The sequence below is a fragment of the Trichoderma breve genome, chromosome 1, assembly GCF_028502605.1.
Source record: "Trichoderma breve strain T069 chromosome 1, whole genome shotgun sequence".
In the NCBI taxonomy this organism is placed as follows: domain Eukaryota; kingdom Fungi; phylum Ascomycota; class Sordariomycetes; order Hypocreales; family Hypocreaceae; genus Trichoderma; species Trichoderma breve.
Genome location: NC_079232.1, coordinates 5,193,821 through 5,210,316, shown reverse-complemented (window position 1 = coordinate 5,210,316; position 16,496 = coordinate 5,193,821). Strand labels below are relative to the sequence as shown.

Genomic DNA, 16,496 nt, shown 5'->3' with positions numbered 1-16,496 from the left:
AAGAAAAGATCGTCCACATCTCAGTCGCACCCATGGCTTTATAGACGTCAAACCGATTCTCATCCCGGTCTGTCTTGGCTACACGTACATACAAACGATCCTCCGCTATGGAGCATTTTTTGGACTTGCAGAAAGCGGCATGCTATACCGACAGTCCGTCAATGGCGGACCTGCACGGGCCCTTGTCAAGCAAGACAGAAGGAGGGAGAGAAAAAAAAAAGGATTGTCAAAATAGCCCTTTTGACATGCCATATCGAGCAAAGGTCCGAGAACCCACCCCAGTCTAGCAAAGGGCGGCGGGGGGAGCGATATCATGAGCTTCAGCTTCGTTATTCGGCACCAGATTGGGACTGGTGTTTTTTGGTTGATTTCTTGGGAGGAGGGCAGCGAATTGTTTGTAATTCTGCTGAGAAGCACTACCTAATAAGTGATAATACGACGTTGGATTTGCGATTTGATTCATTGTTTCGGTGCAAGTGCCTTTTTGCGTAGACAGGGATCAACTAAACCGCGGCGTCCTCCGAAGGTGGGCGTTTTCGGAACTTTTGATAGCTCGCTGCCGTAGAAAGAAGCGTGTTGTGCCAGCAAGTAAGCTTGTTGTTTTCCTCCGCCTCGTTGCGAGGATTTGTGATTCTCAGCGGAGAATGAAGGATATGTTGCTTGGAATTGTTGGTAAAAGTTGAAGGGTATTACATGAGTTCTAGTCATTGTTTTCACGGTAAGGAAGAAGATGTGTTTATCTGTGAATCTATTATCATGCATACATTTTCCCTTTTTATGCATACAAATGGCGTCAAAAATAATATTTCAAGCTTAAAAAGAAAAATCCCCCATGCTACTCCGTTCTCAAATTCTATTTTTCTCATAACATCCTATACTTTCTTGTTTCTCTCACCGAGGCCCCCCAGAGAGGGCAAAAATCTCAGCCGCTGCCAAGTCAATATCTCACCAGCTACGCAATCATCTCGCATTAGCCTGTATGCAGTCGCATAGATGGCAGCACGCACGTGGCATCAGGATGCGACCTTGGACACTCGCCATTTGCTGGTTTGCCTTTGTTCCTCCAACTGCGCCACGGGTACTTGTATCACCGCCGGTCCAGCCTCCAAGCATTGAAGCTGTATTACCATTATTCAGTAGCACACGCCTTGGTCCGCCAAATAGATATTTTCAGGTCACAGCTCAAGAGTCTTGTAGAAAAACGTGCCATCCTTCAATCCTCCCGCAGGACTCATGCCGTATCCCGGAACCTTACCCAGCTCGATATATCCCAGCCTACTAAAGACTGCTTCTGCCTGGTTGCCGCTCTCCGTATCCAACAGCTACGAGAGGAAGCGTTAGCATAAGGCTGGTTTCTTCGCATCAACAGGCTCAAAACTCATCAATGCGACTTACCAGCAATGTCCGGCCTCGATTCAGGGCCTCTGCTTCCAACGCACTCATCAGTGCCCTCGCGCCGCCTTTCCCCCGGTGATGCTTGTGGATGAGCAGCTTCTCTACATAGCCTCGAAATGACCCCGTCTCTGAGTACGGCATCCATAGCATGACGACGCCTATGAGCTCCGGCCCTTTGATTCGGCCGCTTGGATCCAGCTCGCTCACCAGGAGCAGCATCAATCGTCTCCCATCGTTTGTTTCTGCAATCCGCTCTTTCCACCAGGATAACAGCTTTTCATGTGATAGTGGTAGAAGAAATGTGGCTATTGTGTGGTCGTGAGTGATGCAGGATGCGTGAATCGCAGCCAGGTAAGGAGTGAGATGCGAGTGCAGTGAAATGTCGAAGGGGACGACGACACCGGGAGCAGGCATCTTGTTGAAAAGCAGGTAATGAAGGAAGGAAGTTGATGTTCAAAGGAATGAAACGAGAAACGCAAACAATAACAACGTCTGTGATCTCTGCAAGGGGGATGTGCTGGCAGATAGTGTGATACAAATACCAGACGTCTGTGTTTCCGCTCAGGCTGACGGAGAATCGACGCCCTGTAAACTATGGGCGTTGAAAATGCAAAAACTAGACAGGCTATATTGTCAGCGTTAAATTTCATGCAGTGGAAAAGCTAAAACTTTGCTTCTCCTGAACACAAAACAAAAGACAATCTCCAATAAATTGAGATGTGACGAAATGGGAATAACATTGTGAGCCGCAGCAGCTCATCTCAACGGAGGCCTCGAAAGACTTCACTCACCCAGCGTCTGATGTCACTGTTGTCGTCTCGCCGGGCTGTGTAAACACCGGAATTGACAAGCTTGGCAGCAGCTAAAAGACAAATCGATGGGCTGGGTAGTGTATCGAGTCGCTATAGATGGTACTCGTATATGCCTGGAAATCGAATTGGTCTATGAGCGATTTGACGCGGTGCCCGTTATCGGCTTTGATGGAGGCAATAATTGAACATTGGCGCCCTCGACGAAATTTCAGTACCTTGCATGAGACAGTACGTCAGTTGAGAGCTAAGGTTGTCTGCGGCCTTAGCAACGGTGCGGCTTGCAGGGCGCCCCTGGGAGGCTATAGTACTGTACTGTAAAGCGTATAGCGCTAGAACACACACGCCCTTGCCGTTTGTGACGACTCAGCGGGTAGAGAGCCCGGTATTGCCCTCTAAGCGTGAATTTGAAGGGACCAGACGGGACCCGACAATAAATTTCAGCGCATACAGGGAAGGAATCTTTGTTGTCTATGACTGTCGCAACATCAAGATTATTTACACTACTGTGGACAACATCTTTGGCAAAACCATGGACAAGATGTCAAAGGCACTGGCGAACTATCGAGCTTCACAGACAATGACTGAACAGCAGTGGCAACGGCTGCTCCGACGGGCCGGTAAAGACGATCTGCTTACAGTAGGTGTCCAGCTTGTGCATATGCTATAATAGTCATTCTCGCTGGCCAATCTGCCCTCTAATATACGTTTGAGAAACGCCTCCGAGATGATCTCACAATCAAAATGAAAAATGGGCTGCGCTTAAAGAGCTTTCTCTTGCCTTAAATTATTCAATACTTCGATCAGCACCAGTTGTTGCTCTCATTGGCCAATCTACCTTTTACACATTCGAGAAACGCCTACGAGACAATCCCTTTATCAAAATAAAGAAAGTCTATTTCACCTTAAAAAATCCAAAGGTTTTTAATAAACCATATTTCTTAATTATCTATGATAAAGATGAGATTTCGCAGATTGTTTTCTATTCAAACCATACGAGTAGATTTCTTATGGGCTCCTACTTAAAAGAGGCCATATACTCCGACCTCGTGTGGAATACAGCAGCGAATCTTGCTTTAGTTGAGGTTCAGTCTAAGGCCCTCTTTTCGAGATTTATGGTCCAAACTCGACTGGATTCAACAGGGAGGGCTGACCTCACTGCTAAAGAAAAGTACATTTGACTGGAAAATTCCCAAGATTTTATATTCGAACATGAAGAATATTTACGGTAAAGGCATCAATGGCGTTTGCAAAGGCTACCTGGTTCTTTAAGTATCTGCTACTATCTTCTTTACTAATTGCTACTATCTGCTACTTTTCCTGGTAGTCGCTACTATTCTGTTCTTCTTCTAGTATAACCTACTATATCCTCCACCAAGTACTTCTTCTGCTTTCTGTTACCTGTCGTGCAGCGGAACATGGCCTGTGGCGGTGGTGGTCCCAATCCAAACCATGGGAAAGTTTCAGCGAAGTTTTATGGACTCTACTTCTGTAGTTCGTGACTTAGGTAGTCCTGATCGGGTTTGTCGATGTCTTCGGTTTACTTGTCCCGACACTGCGATGGAGACCAAATGCTAACCCCTCCTGATCATAGAGACTTTGTTGTGGGTGATAATATGGATTTGTACATGTAGTAGAAAGCAAAGGTCAAAAGTTGTAGCCAAAATTGGGTTGGTGGCAGTTAACCAGACCAACTGTCCGAGTCGTTCTGATGGTGCAATAACATCAGGGTTGAGGCACGTCGGCCGCTGCCAAAATGAAAATGTGTGCCGCGTCATGACCAAGTTTCAAAACAACAGCCCTACAGCTAATATCGAAGTTGAGTTCTTCTGTTGAGATTATCATGGGCAACAGATCAGCCGCTGGGAAACAGACGCTGCCATCTGACAGCAGAAGCCGCGATCTCAGCGTCGTCTAAGTGAAATAATGCGCATGATCACAGATATTATCCTTTTCCCAAAGCTGGAAGACCATTCTACCTGCTTGCTGACTGATCCCACAAGAAAGGGGTTCAGTTACCCCGATTTGACGTTCTCATCCATGTAAATCTTTTTGAGCCTCTGTAGATCCAGAGAGCTCTTTTGCTCTTAGAGAAAACTATTAGAAAGGATTCCTTGGATTTTATGGCCATCAGCAAATATTGTCCATGCCTCTGAAGGATCGTAGTCGTCTCTCCATAGTCCCTCCATATAGTCGACTTTGATAGACGACAGAAATAGCATTTCAAGACAAAATTTAGGCCAAATAAGCCGCAATGGGGGAAGAATATCTTATAGATTCGACATCAATGGGATTCCGGTAACCCACACAAGCTGCCTCCAATTGTCGCAGTGTTTATAGCAGCAGATATTAGAAGAAAGCAGAGATAGCAGCAGATAGCGTTGCCGAATGGTCAGTTATACCACATCGAGGGCAGAGAACGTTGGTACAATCAGGGCATGTGCAAGTACCGTCCGAGCTCCCACCACTGCCACAAGTCCAGCTGTATTAATGGTACGAGAATATCCGGGTCCCCTGCTATCCGACAGATGTTTGCGCGGCATGTATTCTCCATCTGCCTTTACCATTCGCGGTGATTCTGGTACCCAGTTCTGGTCACTACTTGGAGGATTGTTGTCATGTCTGCTGGGATACTGCCCCCCGGGGCATCGTCCTTCATCCACGATTGTAGTCTCACGGCATCTTTGAATCATGATTGTTTCGAGCACGCGCGTTGTCCGAATAGTTTCCAGAGAAAGCAGAAGTACACCCACATTATACCATCCTTTGCCTCATTTTTTGTGTATGCGGTTACTCGCTATGGCGTTGGTTGTTGCCGAAATAGCGAATCTTTCCTTCATACACGTATTTCGTCACATCGCGCTTGTACGCTCGTTGAAAACATTTGTTTCGCGTATTTGGTGATGACATTTGAGTCCTCCTTTGCGTATGTGAAAGTTTTAAGCGTAGACATGTCCGCGACCTCGATCTAAGACGGATCTGTCGTGGCCTCGGATGTTGCTTTGATGGACTCAGGTTCGTCGACGGTGAATGAGAGTTATTGCTGCTACTTGCGCCGGTGCTCTCGTGGATGACCATGTCTTCGGTAACCAGCTCATCCTGGCTGATCAGCCAGACAAGTCACTCACACCCAATCGGCTGGCTAGGGGAGATTGGCCCCTTAGTTGTGACATTGCTGAGCGTCGAGGCCAGACACAAGATCCCTTTCGGTACAATATTGTACACTTCCAACTGTTAGCCTGTTATTACAAGTCAGGCTTGTGAAGGCATTATATGAGGACTTAACTTGAAGTAGGAGAAATGTAGCCATCTAGCTTCCGAGTTGTGGCTATATAGTTCCAGCTCTATCCATTCACTCAAGCCGGGTGCTTGCTTCTACTATTCATTTACTGAAGCCGGCCGGGTGTCTGCATTATCAGTACAGATACCCGTCAAGAGACAGAAGATTCTAGGGCCTCAGAAAACAACGACTTACCACATGGTCAACAAAGTTTAGGGGTGCGTCTGTGCCCACTCCATTGTATGCCGTTTGCCCGTTAGGTACCGTGTCCTATTAATAATGTGAGACATGGATTCCCACGCGGTGTCCAAGTTCGTTGCATTTCATCGAGTTTGCCCTGATGTGAGTTACAATCCCTGCTGTGTGGGTTACCATGTGTCCAACGCTGTAGTCTCTGGCCACTGCATTTCGTAGGCGTTTTCATGTGATCAAAATATCGAGGATCATCCCGGATAGCCGTACTTGGTCTTGATTGAGTACCTGAGATAGAGGAATAGAACTGTCTGCAGCGGAGTTGTTCTTTGTTGCTCCAAGGAACTAGAATCTTTGGCCTCTATTCACTTATTCACTTGTGCCGGCATCATGGATTTATCTAGGCGGTGAAGTATGTAGATGGCCGAAGATTGCTCAATGACGACTAATCAGCCGAGTACCTAGGTACTATCTGGTAATTGGAAATTGATATGGTAGAAGAAAGTAGCGATAGTACCTAGAGGAAGGTCGAGGAAAGCACCCAGAGATAAGATAGTACTAGGTAGATAGTACCTGATCGCCCAACTTTAGTTTCTGCAGCTACATTTCCTTTCTATATTTGAAAATGCAGTTAATCAAATCACAACTATGAAGCAATCGACGTCAATGTCAATGCTGTTTCAGGCAAATTCGAATCCAACGAACTTTGCTGCATCACAAAAGCTAAGCAACGTCTAACAGGGATTCTTTGGTTGGTCAGTTTGTCCCTTGTGCCGCCCGCGTTCGGAGCTGTTAGGCCACTCTGTATTACTTACTTCTCCGTTTGAAAGAGTGTTACGCAGCAAAAGGTCCGTCATATCCGTGCTCATACTCATACTGGTCGCTATGATTAATGTCGCTCCAGGGTGACCCCGGCTGCTGTCGTTGAAGCTTCGAAGCCGGTGACGACAATCGACCAGGGGATTCGCTCCATTGTCCGGACCCCGCATATCTGACTCGGAGCTCCAGCTCAGCTTCAACTGTTAGTGGGGGGTTTCACATTCACACTCACATCCACAATCCCAGCACCCTAGCATCTTCAAAGAACAAGGACTCCAACTCGAAATTTATGGCTCTATCGAGATGCCTTGGACGCTCCCCTCCCCTCCAAGCTACTGGCCAATCAGCTCACCAATAGACACTCTTCACTATGCTGGCAGCAGAACTGATCAACTGGCGTCCCGTCTCCATTCGGACAAAGCACAAACTGACGGCCAGTGGCTGTGCTTGCGTGCATAATGGCTTCGATCCACTGAGGCCACAAAGAACGGGGCTAAGCTATGGCTGTCGGCGGCTGTGATACGATGCCGTGGTCATGCAGTCCGCCGGCAAACACGCGACATGCATTTCTGACAGCTCCGAGCCACCCCTCTTCGACCCCTTTGTCAAGCATAAACTCTCAACTCTCAACTCTCTCAGCTGCCATTCGTGATTTCAGTCTGCCCTGTAGCTCTTTTTGCATCCTCTACTCATTCTTTCTTTTCTACTGGTGCCTGCAACACGTTGTACGGCTGGCCGTCTATAAAGCCGCATCATGGGTCTCTTCGGCAAGGTCGAAGCCTTCTTCGGAGGCGGAGAGGAGGAAAGGCACTCTCATTCGCACTCGGGCTATCAGTGCGATGAGCTTCACCCTGAAGAACACAGTGCCAACAGATTCCAGTCCTTTGCAGCTCCTTCATCCGGCAACATCAAGTGGTTCGTCGATGGCTGCTCCTACTTTTGGGCCGTGTCCGAGGCTCTACAAAGTAAGCTTCTTCCTGCTTCCATCGAAGCGTCTCACTCGAGTGCAATCATCATTAACACTTCTCTACACAGGGGCACAGGAGAGCATATATATCCTCGATTGGTGGTTGAGCCCTGAGCTCTACCTACGTCGCCCTCCTTCTCGCAACGAGCAGTATCGCCTTGACGCTATGCTTAAGGCTGCCGCCGAGCGTGGAGTCAAGGTCCATGTCATTGTGTACAAAGAAGTAGAGGCAGCTCTCACGCTTGACTCTGCGGTATGTCCTTCATAGCACCATGTGAAAAGTACTTTGGTGGCTCATTGATAATACGTACAGCACACAAAGCATGCCCTTGAGAAGCTACACCCCAACATCAGCGTATTCCGTCATCCTGATCACGCCCCGGCTGGATACGACATTGCTTCGGAAATTGGCAACTCCTTCAAGAATTTGACAAACTTTAACTTGGCAACCATGTCCAAGGACACTCTAAAGGCAATCTACGGTGCAGCAGACGATGTTGTTCTCTACTGGGCTCATCATGAAAAGCTCCTTGTTGTCGACCGTAATTTGGTTTTCATGGGTGGTCTTGATCTGTGTATGACTTCCGTCCGACTCGGGTCGTTTCAACATTATCTAGTGGCTAACTGATTCAACTAGGCTTCGGACGATGGGATACCAATTGTGAGTATTTATACTGTAACGTGGTCAAAAAGTCCAGCTAACACGGAAGTGCAGCCCATCCAATTGCAGATGCTCACCCTGGAAATGTCGATAACATCATCTTCCCCGGCCAGGACTACAACAATGCCCGAATTTTCGACTTTGCTGATGTTGGAAACTGGGATCAGAATCAGCGTAAGGGTCTCCTTCACTTCTGGAGCAAGAGTCTTAAAGTGCTAATAACATGCATAGTGGATCGAACCAAGAGCTCAAGAATGGGCTGGTCCGATGTCGCCTTGTCCATGAACGGCCCCATCGTGTCTGATCTTGTATCTCACTTTGTCGATAGATGGTACACAGACAGCCCCCTAACTTCATTAATCCTCCCTTGGCTAACATAAACAAGGAACTTCATGTATGATGCCAAGTATAACGAAAAGGACCCCGGAAAGTATGTAAGACTTAACATGCCCGGAAATTATGGTTCATCGCAGCGGGGATATGAACAAGAGGGATCTGAAGAGCAAGAGTACGAAGGGCGGAGGGGTGGCCGCGGCATGCTTAGTCGCTTCACCGATTCTCTTGCTGATGAAATGGGAAATCTTGGTTTGTCAGAAGGTCATCGATCTCATCATTCTCATCGTTCCCATCGTTCTGAAGAATACGATGACGAACGCAGCTACGACCGACGCAGTGGCCGGGGAGGTGCTCGCATTCAGCTTACACGAAGGTATGGCGAAATAATCTGAGAATTGCAAAGTCCAACCTCACTAAACTTCATTCTAGCTGCACCAAGTGGTCGTCTGGCCACGCCACAGAGCACTCGATCGCAAATGCTTATGTCAGTGCTATAACGAATGCCAGGCACTTTGTCTACATAGAGAACCAGGTACGTTAAACTCCCGGCGTTCAGACGGACTGCCAAGCGTAAAACATGTGCTGACGGTTCCATCAAGTTTTTCATCACGGCCACCAGCGACGAGCAGCGCCCCGTGTCTAACAAGATTGGAGCCGCCATAGTTGACCGTATCGTTCGAGCATATGAAGAAGGTCAGCCGTTCAAGGTGTGGGTAGTGATGCCCGCCGTCCCGGCTTTCGCTGGAGACTTGAAGTCCAAGGACGCCCTCGGAACACGAGCCATCATGGAATTCCAGTACAACTCCATCAGCAGGGGCGGACACAGCATTATTCAGAAGCTTGTTGCCGCCGGTATCGAGAACCCAAGGGAGTACATCGGCTTCTACAACCTTCGAAACTATGATCGCATCAACACATCCAGCACCCTGCGGCAGGCAGAATCTCGCTCCGGCGTCTCATATGAGGATGCGCGAAGATATCACGACGACTACGTCAATGAGGAGCGATACAGTCGAGACGATGAGGAGCATTATGAGCGAGACCGCTACAGTCGAGATGACCGCTACAGCCGGGGTGATGAAGACCGCTATGACCGGGACCGCTACAGCCGGGGTGAAGAGGATCGCTATGATCAGGACCGATACGGCAGGGGTGATGAGGACCGCTATGGTCGGGATCGCTACGACCGAGGCGATGAAGACCGCTACGGTCGACGCAATGAGGATTCTTCCAACTACGATAGATATCAACGCCAAGCCCAATCCGTCCCAGATGACACTCAAGATACAGTGAGTGCCGCCTATATGAAGAACGGCCCCAACATTTCCCACATTCCATGGAACGGCGCCCCCGAAGACGAGTTCAACGCCTTCGTGAGCGAGCAGCTATACATCCATACAAAGCTCCTTATTGCCGATGACCGTCTCGTCATCTGCGGCTCCGCCAATTTGAACGATCGCTCCCAGCTGGGAACTCACGACTCTGAGATTGCAGTGGTGATTGAGGGCCCAACTACTCTTGACTCTTACATGAACGGCGAGCAGTACGCAGCCAGTGAATTTGCCGCTTCCCTGCGAAGGCAAATCTTCCGCAAGCACCTCGGCCTGCTCCCCGACCAGCGATGGGACCAGCCAACTCAGAACTGGCTGCCGGTGACCGACGCACCAAACGACTACGACTGGGGCTCGTCTGCCGACAGGCTCGTGGAAGACCCCCTGAGCCCTGACTTTTTAAACCTGTGGGAAGACGTTGCACACACAAACACGAAGGTATTCAGCCGTGCGTTCCATCCCGTTCCTGACGACCGCGTGCGCACCTGGGATGACTACGACGAGTTCTTCTCAAAGCACTTCATCATCCCTACCGCCAAGGGAGACGACAAGAAGCCCAAGGACGGAGAGGAGGGCAAAGTCCCTTACGGACACGTCGTTCCCGAAGAGTTCCCCGGTGGTGTGGAGGAGTTGAAGGACTGGCTGGGCCGCATTCGTGGCAACCTCGTCAACATGCCTCTTCAGTTCCTCATCGACGTCGAGGACATTGCCGAGGAAGGTCTGACGCTGAATGGCCTCACGGATGAATTGTACACATAGGGGGCTCGGTTATATGAGAGAATCTGATAACTGCATGAATGTTTGACGGGCCATGAACATTATTAACGTAAGGTAGTAACGACAAAATTTAAACAAAAGCCACTACTTAAAAATTGATACGTATAGCAGACATGAGATCGCAAGCACACTGCCAAAACCACAAGAACATACACACAGAGGGAAAGGATAGGAAGCTTGCCTGCCCACATCCACTAGAGCCATGATGGGTGTTGGTGCACGATGAAGAGGCTTTATGGCAAGCTTCCTTTCGAATTACCAAGTTCACCACCCACCCCTATCGTCAAGGTTCATCAAAAGCCTTCGTGTGTCTTCTCCATTTGACCCTTTTGCCAAACCCATGTTACCTCCCACCTCCCATTAACTCCAAATAGAAAAAGATAGATTCTGATATCGCCATGCTTTCCCATATGTAGATATACACTTAGTCGGCCTTGGTGTTGCCGTTAGAACCACCAAGGAATCCGTCCTTAAAGTCCCTGATGCTGATGGAATCCTCGAGACGGAAGTGACCGCGGCCACGGCGGTTTCGGCCACGAAGCCAGGAGAAGACTCCGAAGGCGATGCTAACGATGCAGCCAAAGGACAGGTAAGGGTGCTCGGTGAAGGACTGGCGGATGTCGAAGAAGATCTTCTCAAAGGAGGAGATGGTGAGCTTGGGCTTGAGGGCCTGGGGGGTATAGACGACCTTGTCGAGGGTCTCCAGGATGGACGTGCGGCTGACGAGAATGTAGTTGCCGGTCACGGTAGTGTCCCAGTACTTTCGGTTCTACTCGCGCGTATTGGTTAGTTACCGGTTTTCTCAACGCAAGGAGATCCTTTGCCATAAAAATGAGGGTTTAGAGCTTACATCTTGGTCGTTGATAATGACTCTTTCTCCATCCTTGACGTCAATACCATAGGTGGTCCGGATCCAGCGCTGCCAAGAGACACCGTCAACCCACGCAAATGCCACTTCCCTCCGTCCGGAGTTGGTCATGTCGACATGAATGGCCTTGGCGGCACGCAGAGCCCGCTGGTCGTCCCGGTCCTCGGCCTCTTCAATCCTCATCTGCTTCGCATCTCGCAGCTTCTTTCTCTCCAACTGAAATTCTTGAATCTGTCTGTCCATCCACTCGTTTGCTGCGCTCTTCATCTCTCGGAGCGCACCCTGGAAAGATTCTTGGTCGTCTCGGTTCAAGACACCTAGCACAACAACCTTGTTGTCCATGATCTGGCGCGCGTTTGTTACCAGCAGTTCAGGGACTAGGGGGAGCCAGACCGATCTCATCCAGTCCAGGACTTGATTGGTATCTCTCATTGCGTTGGGGGTGAGGGGAGGGAAGTAAGTGGGACGGCCCTCTCTCGAGACCATAAACCTCGGCCAAGTAGTAATCTTGAACCGATCGTACATGGCGGGATCCTTGGTCTTGACGAGCTTAGCATGTCCGATGAGGCTGAGGGGAAGTCTCTCAAGAGCCTTAAAGTCTTCCGAGGTTGTGGCGTGGTCATAAAAGTAGACAAAAATGACATCCTCCTTCTGCTCGATGGCTTTGAATGATGCCAGATCCACGTCGGGAACGCCGCTGGCAAGATCGACAGCCTTTTCGGCATACTGGATGAAGTCGCCCAGTCCTCGGAGGCCTTCATACTCGGAGCGCTCGCCACCCTTGAAGAAGAGAATAGTAGGGAATGCTCGAGCACCGACGTCTTTGCACAATCGCGATTCCTTGTCACAATTGACTTCTCCAATGTTGAGTTTACCCTTCATGGTCTTGGCTACCTGCTCCCAGGTAGGGGCCATGTCTTGGCAGTGGGGACACCAAGGCGCGTAGAACTTGATAAACCACGGATCTGAAGTGAATGTCACTAGACGCTGGAAGTTCTCAGCTGTGAGTGCCACTGACTTTCCATCTTCGTTTGGTGTAGCAACAGGCTTCTTGGGCTTCTTCTCCAGTTTCTTCCCATCAGCCTCGTTCTTGGGCGCTGCCTCGAGCTTCTTCCCGTCGGCTTCGCTTTTGGGTGCTGCCTCTTCATCTTCCTCTCGTTTTGGCTCAGACTTTGGACGCACTTTATCGCCTGGCTCAGGCAATGCGAGAGTCTTGGGCCGAGATCCGGGCTTTGTCTTCTCCAAGGCTTCCTCAATCAGGCCAGAGAGGAAGGTCATGTTTTGACCACCTGTCACGCTTCTAACCTCTTTGCCATCCTCATATAGAGTCGTGGTAGGGTACAACTTGACACCATTCTCAACGCAAAGGTCGCTGTATGCGATGCAATTAACTGCACCAAATCTAAAATCGTACAAGTCGGTAAAGGTCGCTTCGCCAGCTCCCTCAGTCTTGGACGTATAGTAGAATTCGTATGTTGTCTGAAAGGTCGGGGCGTAATGAATGCAGTGATGGCAGTACGGACTAAATATAGGTAATATGTTAGCTTCAACCCAGCGACTGTGATGTGAGAAGGTAAAGGGCCACTGTACCTGTAATGCTTGACAAGAAGCCATTTGCTTTTGCCAACCTCCTTCTCCCAGTTGTCAGGCGTCAGATCTATTAACGGAGGCACCGCAACAGAGTCGAAATATGTGTTCGTGGGGCCGGTCGAGTCTTTATCATCCGCCGCTGCCGAAGAGCCAAATAGCCCGAAGGCAGCAAGGCCAGAGAGTAGAGTAAAGGGCGTCAGCCGCATGGTGGGCTGACTTGTGAGGGACCTTGAAGGTGCTGGGAGATGGCGAATGCAGGTGGGAAGAGAGCAGGGACAGGCTGAGAATCAATGAATCGATGAATCAAGACTGCGATGTAATCTTGGACAACTCCACAAGCAAAAAGGCCAAATTGCGAAGAGTAACGCAATGGGTGCTGAGACGGGGTTCAGAGCTGATCCATGCGCGGGACTGGATGCTGTCTGTCAGAGCTGGTGGCGACAGAGCAGCCCAAGCGGTGCCTGGAGAGCTCGTGGTTCAGCGACGAGGACCAGGTGAAGGCTCAAGTGCAGGCCCTCGACGTGGACGATATAATACCAGATAGTTGTTTGATATATTAGGTACTACTGACCAGTAGCAATACTGGAGGAGCAGATAAAGGGAGATTGGAAATACGGAGCATGAAACGAAGTGGTTGCGTTTGCAAGAAATTAGCGCCACACTGAGGCGCGCGGTGTGGCTTGAGACTTGACGGCGTCTGCTGATTGGCTCTTGGCCGGATGCAGGTGCACGGTTGTTGCCTGGTATATGCGACATGTTCACCTATCAAGGTACGGCAAAAGTGAAGGAGAGATGCACTTGAAACTGCAACCACAGCAGTAGCATAGAACAACCCTTTCCCTCCCTCTTTTCCTCTCCAGCGCTCTTTTCTCTCTCCTTTTCATGCATCATCAGCATCTTCGCCCTAGCCCAATTAATTCCATCGTTTCACTCTGCCACCAAGGAAACAAAGCTCTAACAAGCCAATGTCGGTTTTGGCAGCCTTACCCTAGGATCATGGACTCCTCGCGCAAGCGTCAGCGCAGTTTTGACGAGGGCAATGAATTCGGAGCTTTGGCATCTCTCTCACGGCCCATTAGTCCTCCGCGAAAAAGGTTTCGTCAGGTTGTACAAAAGTCGCCATGGCAGCTCACCAGAATTCGAGATGTCCCAGAAGAATTGAATAAGGATACCGTGACTCTGGAGGATATCCTGGGTGACCCCTCCATCACCGAATGCTGGCAGTTCAACTTCCTTCACGACATCCCCTTCGTAATGGATGCCTTTGACCAGCACGTTAGAGATTCGGTTCAGTTACACGTGGTTCACGGATTCTGGAAAAGAAATGATTTGAATCGTGTTGTTCTTTCGGTATGTGGCCGTTGCTTGAAGATGCGCTCCCCTGGATGTAGAGATACACTTGGCAGTTTTACATCTTGTCTTTTCTTTCGATACTTATTCTCATTATTTCCCATTACCCGTTTACAATTTAATGAATTCTACCATTCTGAATGCATAGTTGAATTGAGACTGATGTCGCCTTGCATCTTCACTTTGATTTAGGAGCACGCATTGCAACACCCCAACGTGCATCTGCATTGCGCGCCCATGCCTGAGATGTTTGGGACGCATCACTCCAAGATGATGATACTATTTCGCTCTGACAACACCGCGCAAATCATCATCCACACAGCAAACATGATTCCAAAAGACTGGACCAACATGACCAACGCCGTCTGGAGATCTCCAAAGCTCCCATGGATGTCGGAACTGGATACCGGACTCCAGCAAGCAGAGCAATTTTCCATCGGCAGTGGGGCGAAGTTCAAGGCGGATCTATTGACCTACTTGATGCAATATGACTCCCATAGGGTTACTTGCAAACAGCTCGTAGATCGTCTCCTCAATTTCGACTTCTCCAGCATACGGGCAACCCTAATAGCCAGTGTTCCGGGCAGACACAACTTGTATGATCCAAGTAACCCGACCTGGGGTTGGACTGCGTTAAAGAAATGTTTACAAGGTGTGCCTGTTGAGCCCGGAGAGTCCCAAATCGTGGTTCAAATATCTTCTATTGCGACTCTTGGTGCCAAGGACGATTGGCTGCAAAAGACGTTGTTTGACACGCTGGCCACAACCCGGAGCCAGAATACGAAGTGGCCAAGCTTCAAGGTCGTCTTCCCCACGGCAGACGAGATCCGGAACTCGTTGGATGGATACGCTTCGGGGCAATCGATTCACACCAAGATTAAGTCGGCGCAGCATATCAGGCAGCTGCACTATCTCCATCCGATGCTGCGTCACTGGGCCAACGACAATGCAAATGGAGCAGGTAAATACCCATCTCTATCTTTGTCCTCTTGATATCACTTTTAGCGAATCAATGACCTTGTATTTCTGTATGATGAGATGATGGAGTATTGGGCTAGATTTACAGGAGAAAAGAGAGAGAGCCTGTTTTGGACTAACAGCGTTGGATAATAGGGCCTCTTGAACAGCCGCCTACTATTAGCGGCGATAGCGGGCGAAACCGTGCGGCCCCGCACATCAAGACTTATACCCGCTTCAACCAGAACAATTCGATTGACTGGGCCCTGCTAACATCGGCAAACATGTCGAAACAGGCGTGGGGCGAGGCACCCAATTCTACCGGGGATGTTCGAATCGCTTCCTGGGAGGTTGGCGTGTTGGTGTGGCCGGGGCTGCTCAGTGAAAACGGGGTCATGGTGAGCTCGTTCCAGTCAGATACCCCGGATGCATCGCCATTCACAGAAGGACAAAGGCCTCTCATTGGCCTTCGGATGCCATATAGCATGCCGCTGCAGGCCTACGGGAAGGGCGAGGTCCCTTGGGCTGCAACTGCGGCCCACTCCGAGCCTGATTGGAAAGGCTTCATGTGGACGTACACTCCCAGCGACACTGCTTAGTTGACAAGACGGGAGAGATTTGACATTTGGCCGCTGGGGATTAAATTGTGACGCAGATACCTACAGAGCGGCATTCGGAGGCCGACGCAGATGCGGATGCGGGGTGAGCGCAGCGACTACGGAGAAGCTGTTTGCTTGCAGTGAACGATCTGGGCCACTCTAATACTCCGTACCACTCACTCTGTTACTCGACGGGTGTTGGATTCCGATGTTACCTCGCGTATCAAAGTACAAGCATGGGCGTCGCCGGCGATAATACAGTGGCTTGCCGGTGAGGCGGCAAAGGGGCCAATATTGTTGCACGGAATGGCCACACCTCGTTGCTGTCGGGTTAGGATCTGCTGTCAACCACTGGGATGGGGGTTGTATTTTTAGTTGGGCGATGCCGCACAGACGCCAAGGTGGTGTGGACGCTTGAGCGAAGGATGTGATGTGCAGACAGGGATTCTTGCTTCCCACGAGGCTGGCTATTGTTTGTACATACATAGTCGGGGAGATGCTACCGGCAGGGCGTCTGGCTAAATCCATCGTGAACATGGGCTGACGGCTATTCATTCTACAGAGC

The 16,496-nt window shown here is 49.7% G+C and overlaps 4 protein-coding genes across 4 annotated transcripts; 2 read left to right on the top strand and 2 right to left on the bottom strand.

Annotated features, from left to right (window-relative positions):
* Positions 1–1,175: 1,175 nt before the first annotated feature.
* On the bottom strand, positions 1,176–1,809 carry T069G_01543 (acetyltransferase (GNAT) family domain-containing protein; the record flags this gene model as incomplete). The annotated part of the gene is made up of 2 exons (XM_056168753.1): positions 1,176–1,322; positions 1,396–1,809. 2 exons carry the CDS (start codon positions 1,807–1,809, stop codon positions 1,176–1,178), a joined length of 561 nt encoding a protein of 186 aa, XP_056034069.1.
* Positions 1,810–7,249: 5,440 nt separating this feature from the next.
* T069G_01542 (PLD-like domain-containing protein) lies at positions 7,250–10,549 on the top strand (the record flags this gene model as incomplete). The annotated part of the gene is made up of 9 exons (XM_056168752.1): positions 7,250–7,460; positions 7,531–7,715; positions 7,776–8,037; positions 8,100–8,123; positions 8,178–8,297; positions 8,355–8,454; positions 8,509–8,832; positions 8,889–8,991; positions 9,059–10,549. The coding sequence occupies 9 exons, from the start codon at positions 7,250–7,252 to the stop codon at positions 10,547–10,549; spliced, it is 2,820 nt and encodes a 939-aa protein (XP_056034068.1).
* Positions 10,550–10,991: 442 nt separating this feature from the next.
* On the bottom strand, positions 10,992–13,231 carry T069G_01541 (thioredoxin domain-containing protein; the record flags this gene model as incomplete). The annotated part of the gene is made up of 4 exons (XM_056168751.1): positions 10,992–11,336; positions 11,418–12,686; positions 12,741–12,957; positions 13,026–13,231. 4 exons carry the CDS (start codon positions 13,229–13,231, stop codon positions 10,992–10,994), a joined length of 2,037 nt encoding a protein of 678 aa, XP_056034067.1.
* Positions 13,232–14,021: 790 nt separating this feature from the next.
* On the top strand, positions 14,022–15,931 carry T069G_01540 (tyrosyl-DNA phosphodiesterase domain-containing protein; the record flags this gene model as incomplete). Its single annotated transcript, XM_056168750.1, has 3 exons — positions 14,022–14,375; positions 14,568–15,336; positions 15,489–15,931. 3 exons carry the CDS (start codon positions 14,022–14,024, stop codon positions 15,929–15,931), a joined length of 1,566 nt encoding a protein of 521 aa, XP_056034066.1.
* Between the last annotated feature and the right edge of the window lie 565 nt (positions 15,932–16,496).